Source organism: Triturus cristatus, chromosome 7, assembly GCF_964204655.1.
Source record: "Triturus cristatus chromosome 7, aTriCri1.1, whole genome shotgun sequence".
Taxonomy (NCBI): domain Eukaryota; kingdom Metazoa; phylum Chordata; class Amphibia; order Caudata; family Salamandridae; genus Triturus; species Triturus cristatus.
The window spans coordinates 1146790374-1146817290 of record NC_140590.1 but is presented as its reverse complement, the minus strand read 5'-3'; the positions used below and the strand labels follow the sequence as shown (position 1 = coordinate 1146817290).

The 26917-nt window shown below is 49.8% G+C and overlaps 1 protein-coding gene across 3 annotated transcripts in view; it reads left to right on the top strand.

The window, feature by feature from the left end:
- Positions 1–26917, top strand: part of SLC34A1 (solute carrier family 34 member 1) — a 148516-nt gene that overhangs the window by 103188 nt on the left and 18411 nt on the right. For all 3 annotated transcript variants that reach the window (XM_085618342.1, XM_085618344.1, XM_085618343.1), the window contains one exon: positions 21319–21486. In XM_085618342.1, the coding sequence (XP_085474468.1) occupies positions 21319–21486 (168 nt within the window). The remainder of the gene's footprint in view (positions 1–21318; positions 21487–26917) is intronic.

The window sequence follows — 26917 nt, the reverse complement described above, 5'->3', positions numbered from 1 at the left end:
GGCAGGGTCGACAGCGTCCACCCTGTGAAAATAGTGGGTGGACCCCGTGTACCCGCGTGTCCCCCTGACTCGTGCCCTGGTTACCCACCTCTCCCTGCGAACACCACTATCCGTCCTTAGCATGCACCACCTTATCCTGAATATAAAAAGTCAGCCTGGGCTTGAATAGAAATTTGCCTAGCATCGTAACGGTAAGTTTCAATTCTATTAAGGACACAAATGCAAGGATTATGCCTTATTCTGTCTTCGCTTTATTTTAACAAATTTAACAGCAGCCAAAAACCAAGCTTTTCATAAAAAACATCAACTCCCATGAGTCATAGGGAGATCCACAACATTGCAGTCCTTCTATAGTGTCCATCGTTCTCCATATATACCCTTCACACTGTCTTTGCTTCCTCTTTCTTTGCGCGAGTTACGCCAAAGCTTCCTCACTGGTCCTGTTTGGAACTGTCGTTTCCTAGGAAAATAGGGACAGCGCGAGAGTTGAACCAAAATCCGGCTGAAGAAACAAAAGTCAACATTCCAACAAAGAGGAATTGAAAGTCATCACAAATGGCAACTGACACAGTTAATAGTACTATTTCCGAACCCATGAACGAGTTACTTACCACCATACGGGGTGGGTTCGCCCTAAGGCGTTCTGGGAGATAATCCTTGCCTCCTTGTCCTTAATAGAATTGAAACTTACAGTTCCAATGCTAGGCAAATTTCTATTCTATGTCAGGACCGGAGGCTCAGATTATGCTAGTTTAAAGCTTACCACTAACTGAGCAATTTCTATTACCGGTTTGAAGTAAAATCTCTTGAAGGTCAAGTCTGAGGACCAATCCGCCACTCGCTTCAAGTCCTCTAGACGGGCCTCCAAGGAAAAAGCTTTTGAGGCCAGGGCTGCCCTTGCCGAATGTGCCCCAAACTGTTTTGTGTCGATGCCCGCTTCCTGCATGACCCAACGCACCCACCTGGCAATGGTGGGGGAAGAGACAGCCTTGTGGGGCTTCTTTAGGGCAATGAGCAACTGGCGTTTGCCCGGAGGACAAAATTCTTGAGTCAGTTCTTCGTACGCCTTGAGGCAGACCTCGACACACAGCTTCGGCACGTCTGGAAAAGCTGGATATGAAATTGTGCAAGTGAGGGATTTGGTGTGACGCCCCACTGTGAAAACCACCCCATCAGGGGCGAACACCCCTGCTGAAATATCCAAGGCTCGCACATCAGAAACTCTTCTGCAGGAAACCAAACATAACAGCATCGCAAGCTTAGCTGAGAGTTCTTTCACCGAAAGGTACCTATTTGGCTGCCAGGACAGAAAGAGAATCAGAACCAGAATGACGTCCCATAGAGCAGAATAGCGTGGTTCCGGAGGCAAGGAGAGGCGAATTCCCCGCGACAACCTGCAAATAAAAGGGTGTTCACCCACCTGAGCCCCTTCCACCGGAGCATGGCCCTCGGAAATCGCCAATCTAATCGCATTGATTCAATGGTACACCAAGCCATTCGTAGCCAGATCAGCCGAGAAATTCTAAATTTGAACAGCGTCTACGACCACGGGATCCAGGTTCCCCCGAAGACACCAAAGAACCCATTTTGTCCAGGCGGACCGATAACGCTTGGTGGTACTGTCTGCCCATGCCTTTGACAAAAGCTGGCTGCGATAGGCCAGGGACTGACCAGCGTTGCCTGAAAGTTGCCAGGCCATCAGCTGGAGCGAACCCTGAACCGTGAGGTGATGGGGAACTCGGTCCGGATTCAGGAGTAGATGAGGAAACCGGGGGAGTTGGATTGGAGAATCCCAAGAAAGTTCCAGTAGAACCGGAAACCAAACTTGCGATCTCCAAAACGGAGTCACCATTACCACCTCCGCCTCCTGACGATGGATCTGGGCCGCCGACATCGTGATAATTGAGAACGGAGGGAAGGCATAACCGTCCTCCTGATTCCAATCCTGGAGGAAGGCATCCGTGGCTGTTGCCAAAGGATCCGGTCTCCAACTGAAAAATCACGGCACTTGATGGTCGAGGCGTGATGCAAAAAGGTCAGCCGAAAACGGCCCCCACAGGTCCTTCAGCCACCTGAATACCCGCGTGTCCAGATTCCACAGGCTGGAGTCGAGAAGATGTCTTGAGTGCCAATCCGCAACTTGGTTGGCTTGCCCCGGAAGGTACTCCGCTATCACTGAGACATGGTGCGCTAGACAAAAGTCCCAGAAATCATTCGCCAGATTCCGGGAGCGGGGACCCCCTAGGTGGTTGACATACCGAATCGCCGAAATGTTGTCCATTTTGAGAAGGACACACGACTGAGCCTTGTCCTTGGTCCAACAACTGACGGCGAAGGACCCTGCCAGGAGCTCCAGACAATTGAAATGAAGGACGTGTTTGTCTAATGACCAGACTCCGCCAGTGGAGAATTCCCCGCAATGGGCGCCCACACCTGTCCTGCTGAAGTCTGACTCTATAACCAGGTCCAGGGCAGGGCTGAAGATTGCCTGACCATTCCATGCCTCAATGTGAGCCAGCCACCACTCCATCTCCTCCCTTACTTCTGCATTGAGCGGCACTGACTGGGCATAAGACAGACCCTTTGGAAGATTGTTAGCTTTCAGCTGTTGAAGGGCAAGATAATCAGGGGCCCCGGTAAAATTGCCTGGATGGAAGAGGAGAGAATTCCCACCAGCCGGGCAATTTGCCTGAGCGATGTGCGAGGTTTGGCCATGGTCTGTCGCAACTAGTGGCGGTTCTTGGCCATCTTCCACGACTGGAGGCTCAAGGAAGATTGGACCGAGTCTACGACGAACCCGAGAAAAGTCACTCTTTGAGAAGGAATGAGAACTGACTTGGGCTCGTTGATGACGAAACCCAATACCTGTTGAAGGTTCACCGCCTGCTGAAGCTGAGTGGTCAAAATCCTGGGACACTGAGCCATAAGGAGAATATCGTCCAAATAGACGATCATGCGAATACCTTGCGCTCTGAGAAACTCCACCGTCGGGTGGAGCACCTTGCTGAAGCACAATGGTGCTGAGGAAAGACCGAACGGAAGGGAGGTAAACTCGTAGATCTGGGCCTTCCAGCAGAACTGTAGAAATCGCCGATGAGGGGGATGTATTGGATCCACCAGATAGGCGTCCTTTAAATCCAAATACACCATCCAATCCAAAGGAAGTAAGACATCCCGGAGAAGATGGATCCCCTCCATCTTGAAGTGGCGGTATACCAACTATCCGTTGAACTCCCGGAGGTTGATAGCCAGCTGCTGGCCGCCGTCGGATTTGTTCACTAGAAAAATATTGCTCAAAAACCTGTCGCAATGCAGGACCGACTGACAAATGGCTCCCTTGCACAAGAGCGTGGAGACCTCTTCGTCTATAAGGTCCGTATTGTGAGCTGTGAAGCAAATAGGCCGAGGGTGGTACTGCTGACGAGGGTGGTCGTAGAAATCTTTGTGGAAACCTTGTACAGGTTGTAAGACCCATGCATCAGAGGTGATAGAAAGCCATGCGTCCAGAAACCCTGCCAACCGACCCCCAATCAGAACTTGACAAGAAGGTACCACACTTAGAGGTTGAATTGTTATACTCAGAAACTTTCTGCATTTTGCAAACTTTTTCCCGGGTGGGCATTTTGGTTCTGCCACGCGCTCCCTACGGTCAGCGCTCTAGTGGCTGCACACCGTCCTGCCTCCAACCTTATTTAACGGGCAGAGAACGGATGTGCAGTGCTTGAAAGGTCTTGCTCACTTGCTCTTGCTGCTGCCTTATTGTTTTTATTCAATGTATTTTAATTATACTGACATGTGACTATATCGTTTTTACTGATATTGGCTGTTAGTTTTTAAAATTGTACTTCGTCCTGAGTGTGCTATACTCAGAAACTTTCAGCATTTTGCACATTTTACGGGGCTTATTTTTACCCGGGTGGCCATTTTGGTTCTGCCACGCGCTACCTACTGTCAACGCTCTAGTGGATGCACGCCTTTCTGCCTCCAACCTTATTTAATTGCCCAAGAACAGACGCGCAGCGGAGGCGGACAGTGGGCACGGCGCTGGCGCGCCGAAGGCACACCTAAGGCAAGCCCGTCGGCGCCCGTCCGTGCCCGATCGAGACCAGGGGCCAGGACCCATGGCCCAACTTGGACTAATAGTCTGAATTATTCCTCTAAACAACTCTGCCAGTATCGCTGTACGGTGCTTCTGGCTGCATATTATTTAACCTTGAGGAAGGTTGCGCAAGCTGTTTACACTGTGCATTTGCTTTTACCACGGGGATTCCCAAGGAGAACATTAATAGATTACGCCTTAAACAAAGTTACTCTAATACATGTGCTAACCCTAAGCTTCCGGGAACATCTTCACAAAAATGCAGCCCCCGATCCAATAAGGAATTTACCCTTTTTAATATTAATTGCCGCTCACTTCCCAAACATAAGGCTGACATCTTTGATCTTCTTACTAATGAGCAACCCAATGCCACCTTTCTTACTGAAACCTGGCTGAATAATAGTTCAGACCCTGATGTAGCCATAGCCTTGCCTACTAACTATGCCATTGGTAGGAAAGACAGGATGGCTAAGATAAGGGGAGGCATTGCAGTAATCTACCATGAGTCTCTTGACAGGAAACTTGATGACTTCCCCGCAATGGGCTGCAAAGCCTCCTAATTTAAGCTTACTCTGACACCCCCAGTTCACTTTTTCAGGCATTTTGGTTTATCGCCCCCCTGGCCCTGTCGGCCCATGGGTTGAGTCGTTTCCTAATCTTGTCATCCCTTACCTTCTCAATGCCGCTAATTTCACCATTTTGGGGGACCTTAATCTGCATTTTGATAACCCGACTTGTGTTAAAAGTGCTGCATTTCTCTCTGATTTGACAGAAATGAATATTCAACTATGTAACTCGGGTGCTACTCATGTGGCAGGTCACTTACTGGATCCTGTCCTCTCCAATTTATCCAATATCTATTGCCCCCCGGCCCTCCCATTGTGCTGGTCAGACCACTTTGCGGTTAGTTTTTGTTTTAAAATTGCTTCCAATTTACCAGTAGCAGCCCTGGGAACTAAATCGAAATTTTAAAATTGGGGTAAACTTGACAATAGAGTTTTCAATAAGCTCCTTCTCAATAGTGCTCCTGCTATTAAATGAATATCTACCGCTGACCGAGGGACCATTCAGAACTGTATCCTAAAATCCATTGATGCCTGCCTCGCTCTTTCTAATAAGAGGGTGAATAACCACCGACCCCCTGCACCTTGGTTTACCGAGAGTCTAAAAAAAGAAAAAAACAAATGTAAAGCTTTGGAGAGACGGTGGAGAAAGAATTATGCATCTGATACCAAACATGCCTATAAAAGAGCTATAAGGGACTACCAATCTCTCTGTAAAACAACATGAGCTGAATATGTTTCCTCTACTATCTCTAATGCTCAGAACTGCTCTTGGACCTTGCTTAAGGTGGTCAAAGATCTATCTAGGTCAGATTGTCAGACCACCCCTTTAATCCTCAATGGAGTGCAATGTGAGGATCTTGCCAAATTCTTATTAAGTAAAGTTGAAAAAATGTATACTGCACTGAATGTGGACAAGCTTGCTAAAACCATACAGCAGGCTAATATCCTCCCCCATGCAGCGAATAACACCGGACCTGTGAACTATAAATCTTATAATACACTCGAAATTTTATCTCCTTTGGATATGGACTCTTTTAAGCAACTTTTGGGTAGCTTAAAATCTGGCTCACCTTGTGACCTACTTTCCATTCCGGTGCTAAAGCAGCTTGAGCTGCCTTCACTGATGTTAATAATGGAACTCCTTAATGCCTCTCTTCGGGAAGCAACAGTCTCGTCCGAATGGAAGCATGCCATGGTTCTTCCTCTTCTTAAGAAGGCAAATGCCGACCCTTCTCAATTTTCCAACTTCCGGCCTATTTCACTGCTCCCAGCCTTCTCTAAAGTTTTGGAAAGGCATGTCAACTCACAGCTATCCCACTTCATTGAATCCCATAACCTCTTGCACCCTTCTCAATCTGGATTCAGAGCAGGTTTCTCTACAAAAACAACCCTTTTATTAAAATGCTTTGTCACCGTCTGGACAATGGGGACACGGCGGCACTCATTTTGCTTGATTTGTGCGCTGCATTTGACACGGTATCTCACGCCGTGTTATTGAAAGATCGACAATCTCTGGGCATTGGCGGCCTAGCTCTGAAATGGCTTGACTCCTTTTTGGCCAATCGCACGTTCCAGATCTTTTCCTCTACGGCCAACTCCAATATCCATCCATACCCACATGGAGTATCGCAGGGCTCTGTGTTGAGTCCTCTAAAATTCAACATCTATGTTAGACCTCTGGTGACGATTGCAGAAGAGGCAGTACTGTCCCTATTTTCCTACGCAGACGACACCCAGATCATTTTTTTGCTCTGCGCTGTGCAAGGTTCTGACTCATCTTCCCTTCAATCTGGTTTGTCCAAATTGCATCCTGGATGCAAACGAACTTGCTAAAACTAAACGGCGAAAAAACTGAAGTCCTGATTATAGGGAAGAACAAAGATCTCTGGGGTCCCCAGCATTGGCCGGGAGTAATGGGCGCTTTACCCCTGCCGTCTCATCACGTCCGTAACCTTGGCTTCATCATTGATGACCAACTGTCTATGAAACAGTAGGACATTAAGGTGGCCTCAACCTGCTTCACCATCCTTAAATGGCTCAAGAAAATCCTGTGGATGCTGCCTGGCCCCACTCAGAGAACCGTAGTCCAGGCCCTTGTTACTTCTAGGCTGGACTACGGTAACGTTTTATATCTGGGTGCAAACAAAGACGTGTTGCAAAAAGTGTAGGTGGCGCAGAATGCAGCCGCTAGACTGCTCTGCCAAGGGCCGAGGATGGCCTCTTTCTCTGGCTCTCTTCGTGATCTTCATTAGCTCAGGGTAGAGATTTGTATTAAATTCAAAGCCCTGAGCTACATGTTCAAGATTAAAACCGGTACAGCCCCTCTATACCTTCAATGCTTGGCTCATCGTTACGTACCTGCACGTTCTCTCCATTCTATGTCGCAAGTGAAATTTTCAGTTCCCGGAGTTAGACTGCTGCGCATAGGTGGTCGATCTTTTGCCTACCTAGGTCCCTCCCTGTGGCACTCTCTTCCCCTGACTTTACGTAATGAAACACTCTATGAGCAGTTTAGAAGAGGACTAAAAACTTGGTTGTTCAATCTGTAATCTCTTCACTAGGCCCCTTTCCTTTCTAGCAGGCGCCGGCAAACCCTTCGGGGTAGCTGTGCGCCATATAAATTTCAATAAAAAAATTTAAATTGCCGCCTCCGGTATTATTCTTGAAGCCTCCACAACCTCTAAATCGCTGTCCCCTGGTGGGGTAGAAGTTGGTGTAGTTGGCGCTGGTATTATATTGTCCGCGACTGGAGCCTTGTCATTCTGGGGATTTTAGAAACCCCGGCCAGCCGAGCGGCCCCTGCCTCGGCCGGCCCCTTGGAGAACCCGCTGGTTAAAAACGCACTTGATATTGGATTGTGCCTTATCCAAAGAGGTAAAGGTCGCAACAAATTTTCCAAGCTCTTATACAAAGGGATCCCCAAAAAGGCCCCCCTGTGCCACTCCTCCCACCTCCGAGGAGGCCAAATCCCCAAGCTTGGGGTCCAGCTTGATCAATAATGATCGCCGGGGCTCTGTTGACAGGGCACAGTTAGCGTTACCCATGAAAATTATGGTCCGCTGAGCCCAATTGGACAGCACTTTGGGCGATATAAGGGAACGTGAATCTTTCGCCTCTTCTGCCATGTCCAAAATCTTAGTCATGGGACCAATGGTGTCGAGAAGCTTATCTTGACATGAACGCCAAGATCTGTCAATACCTTTACGTGGGTCCTTCATATAGTTGGCTAAAAAAGTGGCCATTTTAGATTCTAGCTCCGGGGTACAAGCAACTTTGTCTTCAAGGGTAGGCCTTGGGCATTCCGCTTTTAAGCAGCCAGGGCCTCCTTCTCAAGGGGCTTTCGTAGACGGCCAGCGACGAACTTCGCCACCTTGTCCCCAGGGGTCCAAGCAGCGGACCGCGGGCGGATAATCTGGTCCGGGTCCAGCATGCCAGAATCTTCCCCTTGGGTTGGGGGGAAGCAACCACAGGGCGCCAGGGCTGTGAAGACCTTCCTCGTCATCCGAATCCCCCGGAGAGTCCACATCGGGCTCAGGAGAAGCCAGACCAGGAGTCTCCGGTGGTTCCGGAGTGGCCAAAGGCACCACTGGCGTGGGATACCCTTTTGCCAAAAAAGCGCTTTTAAGACGCGCAAAAGCGTCCTTGTCCAACCCCTCAATACAGGACTTTTTTGCTGGGGGGGCTCTTCTCTTGGGGGGGCAGGCGTGGTGGTAGGGAGTTCAGCGCTGGTCTTTGCCATCTTAGTGCAACCTTGGACAATCCTGTCTGAGAGGCGCTGCTCCATAGGTGCCATGACCTCATTAACTACCCTGTAAATAGATGAGTCAACAACAGCAAACAACTCATCTGCCCACTGCATGTACTCCTGGGACTCCTCTTCTTCATAGGAACAATCCTGCAACTCCATAATTTTTATTGAGAGAAGGCAGGGCAAACAATCTTTTCCCAGAAGAGGATAAAGTAAGCGTAAGTACGCTCAAAAACTTAAGTGGCAGCTGGTGAAAATATAGATATTACTTTGGGGTAGACCGGAGGCCCACAATCGGGTTTGCAGAATCCAGCACATGGAGAAAAAGCCCTCAGATGAAACTGACAGCCCTCCGCTGCCCAGCCGTGCGCGCCTAATGAGGATCACCCTCTCATGTTAAAACTGAGCAAAATACCGCCCTCAGGCGTCGCCGCAGGTTTTCCCTGCAATACGGACCCCTGCCAGGGCGTTAGAATTAAGGAAATGAGCAGGAAATACAGACCCTGAACACCGGACGTAGCTGTGGCAGCGGGGACAAGGCTCGGGCAGCGCGACTCCCGCAGCGCGGTCTCCTCGATCTGAAGCAGTGTTGCCAGATTTTTAGACCCGTCCCAAGCCCAAAGCCGCTTAAATATAAGCCCAAAATAAGCCCAATCAGACCAGTTTCAGCCCAAAAACCAGCCCAAATTAGCAAGTCTCCAATTATGCACAAATTGTCATCAGAAACAATTTTAACGACAAATATACATTCTATTCAATATACAGATGGTGGGAGGGTGTTAACTGGGCACCTGCCTTAATGCTATTAATTTTTAAGACCAGTTCTCACTGTGACTTCTAAGAGCCCCTGCAGCTCCACTCTGCCTATTGCTTAAAGATTCAGCCCCCCCCCCCCCCCCCCGAAATCAGCTCCAGTTCGGGCGGCAAACAGTGTGCGTCAGTGCACGCCTTGGCATCAGCAACGTGGTGAAGCACGGAGTGTCAGATCCATGCCAGGACATATGCGGTGCTGCCAGCAGGTGCGCGCGAGGTTGGGTGGCCCCTGCATGACCGTTTTCGAAGCTGGGCTGGCCTACGAACAACCAATGTGGTCAGTTTTGGTTTGGGTGTTAAAACACTCTTTACCTACGTCAACTTCCTAGCATCTATCAATATTCATCACTTCCTACAAATAGGGTGACCAACAGGCATGGGTGAAAATTCAGGACGGTGAGTGTAAAAATTCAGGACAAAGGGTCAAAATTCAGGACAAAAATTCAGGACGGGAGGTCAAAATTCAGGACAAAACTTCGGGACAAAAGGTACGTTTTACAGACACATCAAAGGAGGTCGCGTAATAGTGTATAAGTAATTCCATCTATATCCAAACATATTCATCCATTTGAAAACGTACGTATCTTTCCATCCATCATTTCACTCATCCATCCCTCCATCCACACTTTCACTCATCCATTCATCCACCCTTTCACCCTATCCATCCGTACACTCATCCATCCACTCTTCCACCCAACCATCTACTCATCCATCCAGCCATTTATCCACTCACCCATCCAGCCATCCTTTCACTTAATCATCCATCCACCCAGTTACTCATCCTACCACCCAGTCCCCTTTTCAGTCATCCATTCATCCTCCCTTTCTCTCTTCATTGACCCTTTCACTTAGCCATCCTTCCTTTCTTCTTTCCACCCATACTTCAACTCATCCACTCATGAATCCATCCATTGACCCTATCACTCATCCATTCACCCTTTTACTAATCCATCCAGCCATCCACCCATACCTTACTCACTCGCCCACCTTTTCCTCGTAATTATGAGCTGAGCCTTTGTCTGCAGAGTTGCAGACAGAAGAGGCCCATCAAGAATTTCGCCCTTGCTGTCTTCCTAAAGCAAGGGGTGGGGTGGGGGAGGGTTCACTATGCACCTGCACATAGGCAATCTGAAAAATTGGAAGTCATGAGTCATGCATGATGCACAGTGCCAGGCCATGAGGTGATTGTGACATGGTGTTTCCAGGGCTTTAAGCGGGATGAAAAAACTGGGGGTCTGATGTAGTTAATGGTGTTGCTTAAAACAACTAAGCTAAAAATCTGTGCTTAGCATTGTGTGTCACCGGACTGGTATTTTGCCTCTTCTGTCATTGCATCCAGATATATATCACAACAACTAACGTTACACCTACAACAATCCAGAACCATTTGCTTTGTTAATGGTTGTTAGTTGCATAAAATAAAAATGCAGCAACCATGGCTTCCTTGAATATAATATTGAAACTGCACTTTTCTAAAATGGTGAGACTAAAAGAACTCTAGCCCCCTCTTTTCAACTTGATTCACCAGCTTCTTTGAATTAACTGGATTCTGTACCCAGTCTCTCTCTCGGCTGCCCCACAGCCTGTCTTTCCCTCCAGCGGGCGGGAGCCGCCGTCTGCTCTTTCAGCTGACGGGCAATCATGGCCTCCGACAGTGTCGCTGGTGTTTACACGTTGCCCCGGAGAGGTCCAAATTACGGACCGTGGTTGGTCACCCTACCTACAAATGCACGCGCCCTTAATTCCCTGCCCCAATCTCCACTCTGTCTATTGCTTAAAGACTCATCCCCCCCTCAAAACATTTTCTTACACCCCCCACCCCCGTAATTTGGCTCTAGTTGCGCCTATGACTCACTCACCTGAGGTCCGGTGTCGAAGTCCGGACTCAGCAACTGCGGGCGCCGCCGGGCGGCCTGCTGCTGTGCTGCATTCATGCGTCCCGTCCACCGTTGAGCCAAGCGCCGCCGCGGCGCCGAAACTCGAAAGTAAGATCCCGTGATGTCACTCAGTCCCAGCATTATAGAGAACCGCAGGGGCTGGCCAAAAAATTATACCCAGGGCCGTCATTGGTAGCGTTTTCGCGCGCTACTGGATTGATGGCCCTGGGGGACCCCCACATTGGCCCGCAGTGCCTGCACACACACAAGTTAACAACAAAGCTAGGTGACCCCTCTGGGTGGCACGTGCGGCGGTGCAGCACGCATGTGCAAAATAAGAGTGAGTGCACTGTGCACTACGTAGAGTAACAAGTTAGCGTTCTAGACTGCACAACATCACGTACGCCTACGCCGTCATGATGATGCATGCCTCCTCGTGGTCGGCACCTGCCCAGGCCAGTGAAATTGCGCACACCCTTTCAATTCTAGCCCAAAAAGTAGCCCCCCCGCCAGGCATGGGTTTTTCCCGCACAACTGGGAAAAAAGTCGCCCAATTGTGCGGGAAATAGCCCAATCTGGCAACATTGATCTGAAGAGATGCGTGCAGCGGGAGGAAGCGAGACAAAGCAGTCCACCTAGCGGGCATGCAACACAACGCACCAGTAACGGTCTTGGCCGCGGCTCAGGGCACCTGTAAGGAAACCAAACAACGCGTGAATGCTCAATATCAGGTTTTACCAGACAAAATCATAACTGGCATCAATATAAATATCATCCCCAATTAAGAAACATAAGCACTCTTAAATACAGAGAATGAAAAAACACACTTAACTGGCTGCGAAGCAGCGAAGAAAGAGGAGGCAAAGACAGTGTGAAGGGACTATATGGATAACGATGGACACCATAGAAGGACTGCAATGTTGTGGATCTCCCTATGGCTCATGGGAGTTGATGTTTTTTATGAAAATTTTGTTTTTGGGCTGCTGTTAAATTTGTTAAATAAAGGGAAGAGAGAATAAGGCATAATCTGAGCCTTCGGTCCTAAAATAGAATTCTGATCTGGCTGGAGGATGGTGTAAGCTTCACAGGGTTCCATGTGATGCATGTGCATCTTCTGTGCGCTCTCATCTCAGCCATGACATTACAGATCCCAGAGGCCTGGCATTTTTAGGTCTCGCCTGACCCAGCGCATGCGGTAGCCTGGCGAGACATTTAGTAGGTGGGTTTAGGAAGTGCTACCCACATTTTTGTGCTGGCGCCAAGCTACAGTGCACAATGGCGTGCACGCGCACAGCTTCTCCCCGCATTCCCCCCTCTCTTCTCGCCCAGCCATCTGCCTTTCCTGCGCCAGCCTTCAGCACTATACCCCTCCCCCGCCGTTGCGCGCGCATCCCTTGCGTGCGTCATCGCGATCACGATCCCTTTTGCTTTTACAGTGATCGCGATCGCGATGAGGGATTGTTTCAGTTACACTCGGAAAACGAACGACATAAACAGACTAGTGACAATGCTTGTTGTACTCTCTTAGCTGCCACACAGCCACTCTCCAATCAATGAAGGTGCACTTTCACTGTTTAAAAAACAGATGGACCTCTGGACTTTGTCAGGGATTATTTTCCTGTTGCTCGAATCCCGAGGCGCTGCTGTGATCTTTGGCTCCCGTACAGTTGAATGTTTGAGGGCCCCACTCTGACCACTTTAGAAGGACCCCTCGGAGTGCTGCAGGGGCTAGTTTGCTGCAGAGATGATTTGTTTTTTTTCTCGTCCCTATATTTTTCACTATCACGTTCATGGTTAAACTCACTTAAATCGCTGCCATGGGAGATGGGGCCAAAAATAATGAGTGTAACATATGTTGACCTTTACCTTACTCCTTTTATGGAATCTGGAACAATAAAGCAGAATCTCCTCTCATGTGTTTAACACAAAATTGTCACCTTTGTGACGAATCCTTCCGGAGCTGGCGAGGCGCGCGCTAGTCCTCCAACCCCTCACGCGCCAGCCGGCGCGCGCACAGAGATATCCGCCTACATGATCTAAAATCTAAAGCTATAACCCTTTTCCCCTACACCGCTCTTTTGCACACACCCACACACATGCCTCCACTGATTTAAATCGCCACATATCCAACCCTCCGAAGCAAAGAAACACACATTGGTACCGATTCTCATTTCCCCAAATATGGCCACTTGATCTCTGTTGGCCCATGCGCGCAACTGCAAGCCTTTTCCCCTCTCACCCACTGTAGTGTGAGGGTTCTGGATTGCCACTATGTAAGTGCGTGGAATCTTTACACCCATCTACACTAACAAACACACAACTGCTTACTTCACTCTCTACCCACACAAACGCACACTTGCCCACCTCAACACACTCACACACTCTGATCACACCCTTCGTCTCAACTATGACCACAGGCCAAGCACACTTCCCCTCAACCTTCACACATAAACACCCATGCACACCTTTCCATTTACTCTCTCCCTCTTACACACCCTCATACAAGGAGATCTGCACCCTCTTTTTTCACATATCCTCAAACAGGCACAGACCTACTCATTCCATATCTAGCCCATGTTCACATATATCACTGATATACACCTGCACAGTTATTCCTCCCACCACCCCAACACGCTCGCACATTTGCTCCCACACTCTCGCACATTGGAAACCTTTCAGACGCATACTCTCACATTTGCACAATTTGGACAGAGGATGAACTGGTTTGGTGCCTGTTCCTACAGCTGTCAGCTTATGCTGAAACCCCGTTTAAGACCCAGCAAATCCTTCTTACTGTGGCCTCATGCCATGCCAGGATGAAGTGATACTGAGATGCCAGCGAAAATTCTCTGTGTATACCACACTGAACTGCAAGCTGCAAGGATGCTAGGGGGTTGAAAGCTCCTATTCCCAGGGCCACTGGAATTATGTGATTGTGCGTAGCCAATAGGTATCTCCTTTGGGGCCTTATAAGTATTTAGTTATCCAGTATTAGGGTATCTTTCATAGATTCACATGCCTGAATCATTCCCCGTCGTCGGGGTGGGAGTCACCGGTAAATAACAAAGCAAATTCTCAGTAGACATATATAGTCACAGGCCCCAAAAGGCCTTAGCTTAGTAAGCTATCCACGTCCTTATGTAAAAAAGGACCAAATTTTGGCCAGTAGCCAATCAGCTAGCACCACCCTCTAGAACCTTCCTGGAAGGAGCTCTAGTCCCTCAGATTTTCTACCGCACGTCGTGCTAAGGGAGTCTCCACTGAGCTCTGCTCATTTCTTCTGGATTTCCAGTGTTTCTTGCTACAAACTTCCTTGATTTCATCATGGCTGATACCCCAAAGAAGGGACTGTTCAGATCCTGTGCTTCATGTGGGAAGAAGAGGCTTCACGTGGACGACCAGCATAAGGACTGTCTTTATTGCCTTTATCCTAGCCACAATTCGAAAGACTGTAAGGTATGTCGTACCTTTTTATCTAAGACCCTGAAAGACCGAGAAGGGCGGCTTTTAATCTGGCTGCAAAGGCTGAAGGACAAGGAATCTGTTGTGTCCTCTGAGGAAAGTGAGGGTTCTTCTATGTCTTCTCACACCTCACATAAAAGACCAAGGGTGTCATCTCCGGGCCCTTCGTCGCAGCCACCTCAAAAGAAGACGCACAAAAAGTCTTCAGAGGTCCTGGCCTTGCCTCCATCAGGGATTGTTTCTCCTAAGGCTGTACCACATACCTTTAAGAAATCAGTCTCCACCCAGTCGACGACGACGACCTCGTCGACGGTGGCTTCGACGACGAGAAGATCTCCCTTGACAGCAATCTATGTTACCTCGTCGACGGCGACGCTGTCTATGGTTACATCCCACTCTATGTCTTCGACGACGACCACTCTATCGTCGACGGCAGGTAAAACTATCTCGTCGACGTTAACCATTGAAAAACCATCGTCACGATTAAACTGCCGACGGGAGCGTCAACGACGTCACCATCGACGAAAGCTTCCTCGTCGACATCCTCGTCGACGAGGACACCGTCGACGAAGCCATCGTCGACGACAAGAGCACCGTCGACGACGAAAGCACCGTCGACGAGACCATCGTCGTCGACGCCATCGTCTACGCCATCGTCGACGCCATCGCCGTCGAGGAAGCCATCATCATCATTACCTTTGCCGCTGACGACGACACCGCTGACGACGACCTCGTCGACGACGTCTCAAATGCAAATGATGCCTGTTTCACCATCTACGACTCTACCGTCGACGGGCCCGTCGACGAATATGGACTCTGATATACAAAGTACTTATGTGCACCTAAAAATAACCAAACGTGCACTGACTCCGGCCCTCACTTCACCCAGTAAGGTTCCAACCTTGCCTCCGACTCACCTTTTTGACGAGGAAGACTCGGATGACGCCAGTCTCTTTCCTGCGGCGACAAGTCCATCGCAACTACACGTAAAATATCAAGATGTCTCTGACTATGAGGACATTAACCAGGAATATCAGGAGGTTTCACCTCAGGAATACGTGCAGCCCCCACCTTCCATGGTTTGTCTGCCTGCGTCTCTGGTCACAGATCTCCAATTCTTGATTTCGGATTATAAACAGCGGTTTCCGACGCCGGCACCTTCCCCGATGCCAGCTGGGCCTCCAACACCACGGCCACGACCACCTCCTTTGGTTTTGCAGTCAGAGCCTGTCCCATCGCCACTTCGTCCCACCACGGACGACGAAGATGAGGGGGAGCCCGAAGAAGGAGAGCTTCATGACACTCAGTCTCACCAGGATGAATGGGATGACTACATCCTTCCCTGTCCGGTTTCCCCTGCTCCTACCGCGGCTGACTCGCCGCCAGAAGACATTGGCGGTTTTCATAACATCATAGAAAGAGCGGCCCAGGGCTTCCAGATTCCAATGCCCTTGCACCAACAAGACTGTTTCCTTTATGATTTTAAGGAGCCTTTTAAGAAGTCTGTCCGGGCGAGTCCAATAATAGATTACATTTGGGAACAAGGCATAAAGATTATGCAGAACCCCTCATCAGTCCCTCCTGTACTACCACGGCTGGATAAAAAATATAAAGCTCCAGACACCGCTCCGGCTTGTCTCACAGGCCATCCAAAGCCGGACTCTGTCATTACTCAGGCTACGCAGAGGAAGTCAAACAACCCAGCTGCTCTGTTGACAGCTCCACCAGATAAGGAGGGTAGACGACTGGAAAACATAGGCAAACGTTTTTCCTCAATGTCGGCCTTAACAGTGCGTGCCTCCAACGCCCTTGCACTGTTGGGTCGTTACAATCGTCAGATGTGGGCGGACATTGCGCCATACTTGGCAGACCTGCCAGATGAGTCAAAAGAAGAGGCAAGGAAGATCCTGCTAGAGGGGGAAAGATCTGCCTCTGAGCTTATAGACTGCGCAAAGGATATTGCTTCGACCGGATGTAGACAACTAGCTGGCGCAGCAGTCCTTCGACGCCAGGGTTGGCTCAAGGCAACCTCCTTCAGGCCGGAGGTCCAAACTAAGGTGCTGGACATGCCATATGATGTCCAACTTCTCTTCGGCGCTCATATTGATGAGGCATTGCAGGGTATTAAAAAAGATACTGATACCGCCAGAGCTTTGGGTACTTTACAATTTCGGAACCCTTCCTTTCGTGGTTCAAGAGGAAGAGGTCACACTTCCACTAGGGGAGAATTTCAACAACGTTCTTCCTTCTCTTCCTCCCAACAATACCGTCCGCAATACCAACAGCGACAGCAATCCTCATACCCAAAATCTTCCTTTCGTGGCAAAGGAGGAAGACAAAAAGGCGACGTTCGGCGGCAATGACTGCCAACTACAGCCGGCTTCAAACTTCTCTCCACCCTCCAAGATTGGCGGAAAAATTTCCCACTTTCTCCCAAATTTGCAAGCAATAACTACGGACCGCTGTGTCCTACAATTAGTACAATTCGGCCATTCTCTAGAATTCATACAGATCCCTCATCAAACCCCTCCCCGCCAAATGCTTCACAAAAATCTACGTCCTTTACTTTTAGAAGTGAAGATTATGCTCCAAAAGGGAGCTTTAGAGAGGGTTCCTCCGAGTCAACGGGGAAAAGGGTTTTACTCCCGCTTCTTCCTCATCCGGAAAAAGGAGAAAAAATGGAGACCTATATTGGACTTGAGAAACCTGAACAAGTTTTTAAAGAAGCAGTCGTTTCGTATGATCACCATTCAGGAGGTATTACATCTACTCAATGCGAACGACTACATGGTGTCGCTAGACCTACAAGACGCCTACTTTCATGTACCAATACACCGCAACCACAAAAAATTCCTACGATTCATAGTGGCGGGCAGACATTATCAGTTTCGGGTTCTGCCATTTGGGCTCAAATCGGCGCCACGCATTTTCACCAAATGTCTAGCTCCAGTGGCTGCCTTCCTACGCCATCACCATCACCAGGTCTTCCCATATCTAGACCACTGGCTTATCAAGTCTCCATCTCTAGAAGGCGCAACAAGGTCTTCCAACGCTTGTCTGATGCTTTTTGATTCACTGGGACTAACTCTCAACCAGGACAAGTCTGTCCTGCAGCCGTCTCAGTGCATGCAATTTCTGGGAGCTACACTAGACACCATACGGCAAAAAGCATACCCATCACAGGAACGCAAGGACAAACTTCGGTCTTTAGCGCTCCGGATAATGTCCAGAAAGACGCTGTCAGTGCGTCTCTTCAAATCCCTACTCGGGATGATGTCTTCTTGCATCCTATTAGTCCCGCATTGCCGTCTTCGGATGCGACCCCTTCAGGAAGCACTGTCGGATCAGTGGGTCCAGTGTACAGGGTCCTTCGACGACATCATCCACGTGACTCCTGGGATCAAACAGGCCCTACGATGGGGGGTTTGCCCCCAGAGCCTTTCTCAAGGCTTGCCTTTCTTGCTTCCTGCTGCTCCTCACATAATCACCACAGACACCTCCTTAGAGGGCTGGGGGGCTTTCCTTCAAGAACTGCAGATAAGCGGAAAGTGGTCCCCTTCAGAGAAGATACTTCATATCAATCTTCTAGAACTGCGCGCAGTCTATCTAGCTCTGGTGGCCTTCCTTCCAAGAATCAAAAACTCCATAGTGCTTGTCCGAACAGACAACACCACGACAATGCACTATTTGAACAAACAGGGGGGAACTCGCTCGCTGACACTCTCGCGCGAGTCGCAAAAAATTTGGAATTGGCTGCTCCGTCACAACATCTCTCTCCGAGCAGATTACATTCTAGGTGCACACAACGTGTTGGCAGATTATCTTAGCAGGAGACAGGTAGCCTGCCACGAGTGGGAGCTGGATCAACTAGTCCTCAGCAACATATTTGCTCAATGGGGCACCCCTCTTCTGGACCTCTTCGCCACCCAGCAAAACGCCAAATGCCAACACTTTGCAAGCTGGCATCCCCAACCACGGTCCCTGGGGAATGCCTTTTCGATGGCATGGTGCAACGTCTTTGCGTACGCCTTTCCGCCGTTTCCCCTGATTCCCAGGGTACTAAGGAAGATGAAAGCGGAGCCCTACACTCTCAAATTGATAGCTCCAGCATGGCCACGCCAACACTGGTTCACGGAACTTCACCTCCTTTCCCTGGAACCTCCAATCAGATTGAGGACATTTCCATCTCTTCTAATGCTCCACAATCAGCAGGTTCAACATCCGGATCCGGCATCTCTCAGGTTATCAGCATGGCTCCTGAGTTCAGAGAGTTTCAGGGCTTAGACATTCCTCCGGACTGCAGACAAATTCTAGCTCGAGCTCGAGCAGATAGTACCAACAAAACGTACTCGCTCAAATGGAGGAGATTTTGTATCTGGTGTAAAACAAACAGGTTACACCCTCTTTCTTCCACCCCGGAGCAAATCCTGCTGTACCTCCTGCATCTGGCAAAATCTGGTCTTGCTCATGCCTCCATTAAGGTCCACCTAGCAGCAATATCACGCTTCAGGAGATCCTCTACGGGTCCATCATTATGGTCTCATAGACTCATTAAGCAATTCCTTAAAGGGCTGTTTCAAACATTTACTCCAGTGAAGCCTGTTCCACCAGCTTGGCATCTCAACACAGTGTTAGCTCAACTAATGAAACACCCGTTTGAGCCTATACATAGAGCAGACCTTAAGTATGTCTCCTGGAAGGTTGCGCTCCTGTTGGCCCTTACCTCGGCGAGGCGAGTGGGGGAGCTGTCATCAACAGGCGGGACGTCCGCTGCGATCAACAGTTCGTGCCCATTCCACAAGGGCCATGTCTACTTCCATGGCACTGTTTGCAAAGGTGCCCATTGTAGACATTTGTAGAGCGGCCACATGGAAGACGCCGCATACATTCACCAAGCATTACTGCCTTGACACGGAGATCATGAAAGATGCGACACTGGGTCAAGCGGTACTCCGTCATCTATTTCAGTAGAGGTGAGCCCTTTCTTTCATCCCACCATCCTTGCCTTTTTTACGCACATTTCGCACTATAATGTATACATTGGCTGAGTCTTTGTTTTCTAGTGCTTCTTGTTTTCACATGGATATGTTATTATCTAGTGACTGGATATGTGATATACCTGTCGAAATGTGCTTATCATTGCTTACTACTCTGTTTCAGGCATGTGAATCTATGAAAGATACCCTAATACTAGATAAGGAACGCGTTACTTACCTGTAACTGCGGTTATCCAGTATTGGTATCTTTCATAGATTCACATGCAACCCACCCGCCTCCCCTGGAAGGGCTCTCTTGGATCTCTCAGTGATACAACTACTTAGCACTGTGCTTACGAAAATCTGAGAGACTAGAGCTCCTTCCAGGAAGGTTCTAGAGGGTGGTGCTAGCTGATTGGCTACTGGCCAAAAATTGGTCCTTTTTTACATAAGGACGTGGATAGCTTACTAAGCTAAGGCCTTTTGGGGCCTGTGACTATATATGTCTACTGAGACATTGCTTTGTTATTTACCGGTGACTCCCACCCCGACGACGGGGAAAGATTCAGGCATGTGAACCTATGAAAGATACCAATACTGGATAACCGCAGTTACAGGTAAGTAACGCGTTCCTTATGCAGCACAATCCCCTTCCTGCAACAGCATCAACTGTTGCATGGCTAAACAGTTATAAGGTCTCAAATACGAGATCTATTGGCTATGCCAATGCTTGTTTGTTAAGGAGGCCAGTGCTGCTGCTAGACCTATCAACAGCAATGGGTGCGTCAGTCTCGCTGGAAGCTCACCTGACAAGCCGATTCCCCTGTGTGTCCGCATTCAGTGTGAATTGGGAATGAGGCTTTACTGTCTTCCAGGGTGCCCTTTCCCCTTTGATTGCTACACTTGAGTCACAGTGGCGTAGCTAGGATCTGCGAATGCTGCCCGCGGCGGGCGAATCTAGGGGGGAGGGGGGGGGTAGATGGGGTGCTGGCGATTCCTGTGGCATCGGCCACAGGTAGGAGCGGGGGGGGCTGCCCCCAAAACTCGTGCCGCTTACGGCAAACCGCCCCCCCTTGCTATGCCACTGTTGGGCACATGCCTCTGAAACTAGGAAATTGCCTGCAAGAACCTAGAAGATCATTCTCACTCCTCCTCATCTTCATGAAAGAAGAGTTGGTGCTGCCTTAGCAGTGTGACGCTGCATGACTGGCTGGAGCGGCCAGCTTAACAGGACTGGACATCCACGTGTTTCTCTGAGAAGCTGTGAAAAGCTGCAGACACTTAATCATTCTTTTTTGGCCTGCTTTGACAGTGCATCTGTTTGTGAACTATTGTTACTAATTCTTTAAAATACTACAGACTTAGGTTCGACTCCACCTAGAGAGGTATTACCTTCTCGCTTCAAGATATCATCTATTTTATATATCATTGTGTCTCCTCTGGGGTGCATGCAATCCAATACCTGCAGGATTGTTTTGTGTATCAAAAGTACACTGAATCGTCACACAATAAATGATTTATCTCGTAGATATATTTTTTAAAGAAAGCAATCTTTTTATGTTGTTTGTAATCAGTGCCGCAGGCTTGTAGTCGGGGCTCAAAATGCAAGCCAGAACTATTCATCTGACCAATGTTTGCATTTTATGAATGTGAGATTTTACATAGTGAAAAATATATATTTTTACATTTAAGTAATGCACTTTATGGTTAGGCATAGCCGAATAACGTTTCTTTTGACTTTGACTATTGACTTGCCAGTGCTTGTTTCTTTCTGCAGGTAACCACTTGTTTGTGAACTCTCACCTTCCGGACCTGGCGGTGGGCCTCATCCTACTGGCCGGCTCCCTCGTCGTCCTCTGCACCTGCCTGGTGATGCTCGTCAAGATACTCAACTCCACCCTCAAGGGCCAGGTGGCCAAAGCCATCAAGAAAGTCATTAACACAGGTCAGTGGTGGTGGGTGCCACGGAGGGGAAGTATAACACCAGTGAGAGCACTGTGGAGGTAGCTGGTATAAGGGATTTAGTTGCTCTTATTGGCAAAAGATGGCACCCGCCATATAGGAAGCCATTTTAGGAAAGAAAAGTTCTGCCACTGGCAAGGTAGAAGTAAATAAGCAAACAGGCATAAGCAAGGTTCACCTTAAATCAGAACAAGAAGGAAAGCACCTTACTGCTGTACATAGTATGATAGTTAACTGCGAACACAAAAAGCAGAAAAGAGTAAGTGGCTCATTACGATGTCGGTCAGAGTTGCCTCTGACCGAGATTGCCGTGGTCTCGGGACAAACCGACCTCCATTTGGTGGCCCCGACACTGCAATTACGATGCACCGCACATGGTGCGGTCGCAAGCTCCCATTTCTCTATGGGAGCTTGTCCTGCGGTCAGAAACTGGCAGCAGCACAAGCTCCCATAGAGAAATTGGATTTTCTTTTAATCCCTGAATTGCGTGGCTGGAACCTCGCTGTGCTTGCCCCATGGTGTAGGGATTAAGCAGGGGGCTCCATAGGTGCCCCCCAGGCCACCAACTGGAGGCCTGTGGAGACATGGGACCAAGCTAGGGGCCCCCAAAGTTGGAAAGCCCTACATGAAAAGCCTGTTGGAAATTGATATCATAATCCAGATGCCGGTTGCGGTCTGACTAGCCGTCGGGCTCCTTGAGCCGGAATGACCAGCCGGTTTACACTTTGCCTGCCTTCATTGTAATAAGGCGGTCGGACTGTAAACCTTAGATGTCGGTCGAGGCTTTCCGACCGACATCATTATAGGGCCCTCTGTATTAAATCACAAGATTGAGATTGACATTACAAGGCATCAGCCAGGATCCTCATGAAATGGAGCTCCTGGTTGGTATGTGAAATACTGTGTTCATGTCGCTGCTTGGGATGATTTTTTTTTATTATTATTTTTTTTTTAAAACATGTTTTTATTGCAGAATTAAGAATGAGAACTCCATAATAGCGACCCGAGCTCACAAGGTATCTCAGAGCCCCCCCCTCTCCGTAGTGCTGTACACAGCCATTCAGCCCACATCCCGGAGGCCGGGCGGCTCATCGTTACAATTCTCTGAGTATCCTCGCTATCCCGTCACAGAGGAGCTGGTCAACCTCCCAGGTTAATATCTGCGTTTTACCCAACCGCCTCAATCCCCAGTCAGCCGTCCTTATACTACTATAACACCCCAATAACTCCCCCCCACTCTACCCACCCCCCCATTACTGCTGGCGTGGGCCCCGATCGAGGGGTCTAGCATACTGTTTCTACTGCTATCTGTTGTATGCCTGTAGCTTCAAGGCCTCATGGAGCCCCGCCCTCCCGGTCTTCCTGCTCTGTGCTCTCCAGCCGGTAGTCCTTCAGAGCCTGCACTATCAGCTCCCATGCCCTCACCCAGTCCAATCCCTTCTCATCCCCCGCCCTGGCCGCCTGCCGCCTCCTAAGCACACTCTCGCAGCTGGCCCACTTCAACAACTCAGCCATCCATCTCCCATACGACGGACCCTCCCGGGATTTCCAATGCCAGGTGATTTCTCTCTGGGCCAGCATAAGGCCCAAGTCAATGAATTTACTGGTCACTTTCGTCTTCACTGTGTGAGGGAACCAGAGCAATAAACAGGCCGCCATGTCGAACTCCACTTCACGGTCCGTGACCGCGTTCAAGAGCTCCACCACCTCAGCCCAATACGTCCCCAGCCGGGGACACTCCCATAAGAGGTGGTCGAGCTCCGCTCCAAGCTCCTGACATCTCGGGCACGCCGCATCCTGCACCTGAAAATACCGTTTAATCCTTCCCGGGTCAGATAAGCCCTATGCAGCACGAAGAAGTGTACCTGCTGGAAGTGGGCATTCCTACTCCCCTTCCATGTCCTCCGCATAATATGACTCCACACGGTGTCCGGGATGGGTTTGCCTATACTTCCCTCCCACTTCTCCTTTAGTGCCGCAAGCGGCTCCAAACCCTCCCGCAGCAGTCGGGAGTGGATGCAGGTGACCGCCTTAACTCTCCCCGCCGCCATCACCACATACTGGCATGTCTGAACCACGGCAGGCTCCACTAGTCCCTCCCTCCAGTGTCTTTGTACCGCCGCGCACACCGCCGCGTGCAGCAGGTAACTCCCTTCCGGGAGGCCGAACTGTTCCTGCAGCACCCCAAAGGGCGCCAGCGCCCCCTCCACATACAGGTCTCCCACCATCTGCAGCCCCAGCTCCTCCCTCTCCGCCAATGGTGACCAGTCACCGCCATGTGGCAATGCTGTCAGCATCCCCAGCGGGATCTCCGGCGCATACGGGCGTGCCGCCTTCGCTCTCTTCATGCTCCTGTGCCAGCACTGCCTGAGGTTTCTCTCCTCTATAGAGAGGTCTCTCAAGTCCAGCTTCTGTTGCAAGACTATGTAGGATAAAACGTGTCTCTGGATACCGGACTCCCTCTCATGCTCCGGGCCTCTAAATACTTTAGCAACATTTTGCGTTAAAACCTGTAGCTGTGCCGCCAGGTAGTACAATTCAAAATCAGGGACCGCCAATCCTCCCTCGAATTTGGGTCGCACCAAAGTAGCCAGGGCCACCCTGCTCCGTCCCCCCCCCACAGGAAGCCTACCACCAGTGTCCTCAGCTCTGCAAAAACCCGCCGGGGAACCCAGACCGGCAGGGTGCGGAAATAGTAAAGCAGCCGTGGCAGGGCCACCATCTTTAACAGCGCCACTCGGCCCAGCACCGACAGCAGTAGGGAGGCCCAAAAGGTCATGCATCCCCTCAGAGCCCGCACACTACGCCCTATGTTACCATCCATCAAGTCCCCGATGTCGCGGTAGATCCGAACCCCCAAGTAGGTAAAGCACGTGGCCTCCCACACCACCTCCACAGTGAGTGGGGGGTACGGCCCATCCGCCCGCAGCGGGAAGACACAAGTTTTAGCCCAATTGACCTTGAGGCCCGACAGCCCCCCAAAGCCCGACAGCAACTCCATAGCCCCCCCCAGGGCTTCCTCTGAGTTCTCGAGATACAGCAAAAGATCGTCAGCGTACAACGAAATATAGTGCGTCGTTTCCCCACACCGGACCCCACCGTACCTTGACCCCGTCCTCGCCCACGTCGCCAACGGCTCCATTGCCAGGGCAAACAACAGGGGAGACAACGAACAGCCCTGTCTCGTGCCCCTGCGCACCGGATATTCTGAGGAAACCACCGATCCCAGGCGTACTCGGGCCGAAGCAGAGGAATACAGGACCCTCGTCCACCGCCCGAAACCATCCCCCAGACCCATTCGCTCCAGTACCGCATCAAGGTAGCCCCACTCTAAGCAGTCGAAGGCCTTTTCTATATCCACAGATAACAGGCGCCGAATATTCATGGCCGTGCTCCTAGTGGGGATAAATCCAGCTTGGTCTTCATGAACCAGCCGGGTCATGTGTGGGAGCAATTCAGTAGCCAGGATGCGACTCAATATTTTATAGTCGACCGTCAGCATGGACAATGGCCTATACGAAGTCACATCAGAAGCGTCCCTGCCCGGCTTCAGCAGCGGTACCACCAGCGCCTCCCTCATCGACTGGGGCAATCTCCCTAGCGTCAAGGCCTCCGCATAGACCAGCAGGAGCCTGGGCGCCAGTACATCTACATACTGCGCATAAAATTCGATCGGCAGGCCATCTACCCCTGGCGTTTTGTTTCTAGCCATGTGCTTGATAGCCACCCTGATTTCCGAGAGCGTGACAGGTCCACCCAGTTCTTTCGCAGTCTCGGCCTCCAGCCTCGGGAGGTGAGTAGTCTCCAGTAAGTCGGCCGGTGGACGGCCCTCCGACCCCCGCTGGCTCTCATAGAGGCCCGTATAATACGACCGGAAGCGCTCCAGCACCGCCGTTGTCGCAGCTTGGGATGATTGTCAATACCCAATAACAAAGCTCCTTACATAGAGAGCAGGAGCGGGACTTCTAGCAAGAAATGACAGAAGTGTCTACCCTTCTCTTCTTCCAGTGCCATAATAAGAGGGCAGAGGTAGGCAAACATCAGGATGATGGAAACACGACTGCTCACTTGGGGACTCTTGTTGCTGAGACTTTCAGTAGAGGTAGGAACCTGGGTTGACCTGTAACACATGGTACAGCCTGTCACACAGCATATGGCCACTAATAATGAATGAAGGGGGTTTAACTCTTTCACAGCCAGAGCTTCTGTCTTCCTGGTCATTTTGTGACCTATTTGTACAGCACAGGGGTAGTAAAAGGGTTAATGGTAGCGATAAACACATTGGCACATAATTATTAATGCACAGACTATACCTGGATCCTGTGGGAGAGACTGCAATGAAACAGTCAACAATACAACTAGATGAAGACGAAGGCCTGTAATATGTAAGGGGTGCACTGTCCCTGTTTGTGCCACGGTACACCATTAAGCAGTAGCGCCAGGTGTAAAAAGGAACAGTGCATCTTATTACATTCAATGCTCTGCCCCGAGGACTGCCACAAACTTGCGGCTTCCCTGGGGGCAGCACATTCAGAGAAATACAGAGCTGCTGATGAAAGCAGCCATTCCGTGTTTCACAGTGTGGCTCGCAGCCACCTGCACTTTAAAGAGGGGACAGAGAACCCCCTAAAGGAGGGTGCAGTGAGTGACTGAACCTGCTTGGAGTCCATGGGTCTCTCACCCTGCAGAGGGTTGCCCTCAGGGGGCACACTTATGGTGCATCACCTTTTTGTGACGCACTCTCAGTGCGCTTCCTAAGGGCCATGTTAGCCTCTGTGCCCAGATCCATAATAGGCCATACCCCCATGCAAATGAGGGATTGCCCTCTGAAGACAGCTCTGGCGCTACATGTTTGCCAGCACAATCTGTACTACGGAAGGGACTGCGCAAGCATCTGCGGCCTCTTCTGTAATACTGTAGTGCCCCTAGGGCACACAAAGTGGCTGCACACACTCGTTGTGCCTTCAGAACACTATGAGTAATACGGCCCAAGATATGCATAGGTTGTTGGGAAACTGTGGTAAGAGCTCAGAGAGTGAGTGTGGTGATGGGGCTACTTGCACTAGGCATTTCCCATGATACCTGAGAATTATGCACTAGCGGCAAAGTTTTCCACCTGTGAGTTTTCAAGCTAAAATCATGTGTTTTGTGACCCCTTTAAACATGTTGGGAGAATAAAATATAGTCAACATCCATTCAGCGCTGACAACGTCACCAGGAAAATGGTTTTAAAGTTAACCTATGAGACAATGGCATGTACTGCAACGAGCAGTCACAAAGAAGTATTGCCAGTTTGCAGTGAAAACTACATCTGGGCAGAAACTAAGCAGAAAATGCGGCAAGCTACATGTGGACCAATAAACGGGATCTATGCAAGTCTTTAGTCGTGTAATAAAAACTTTGCACTCTAATCA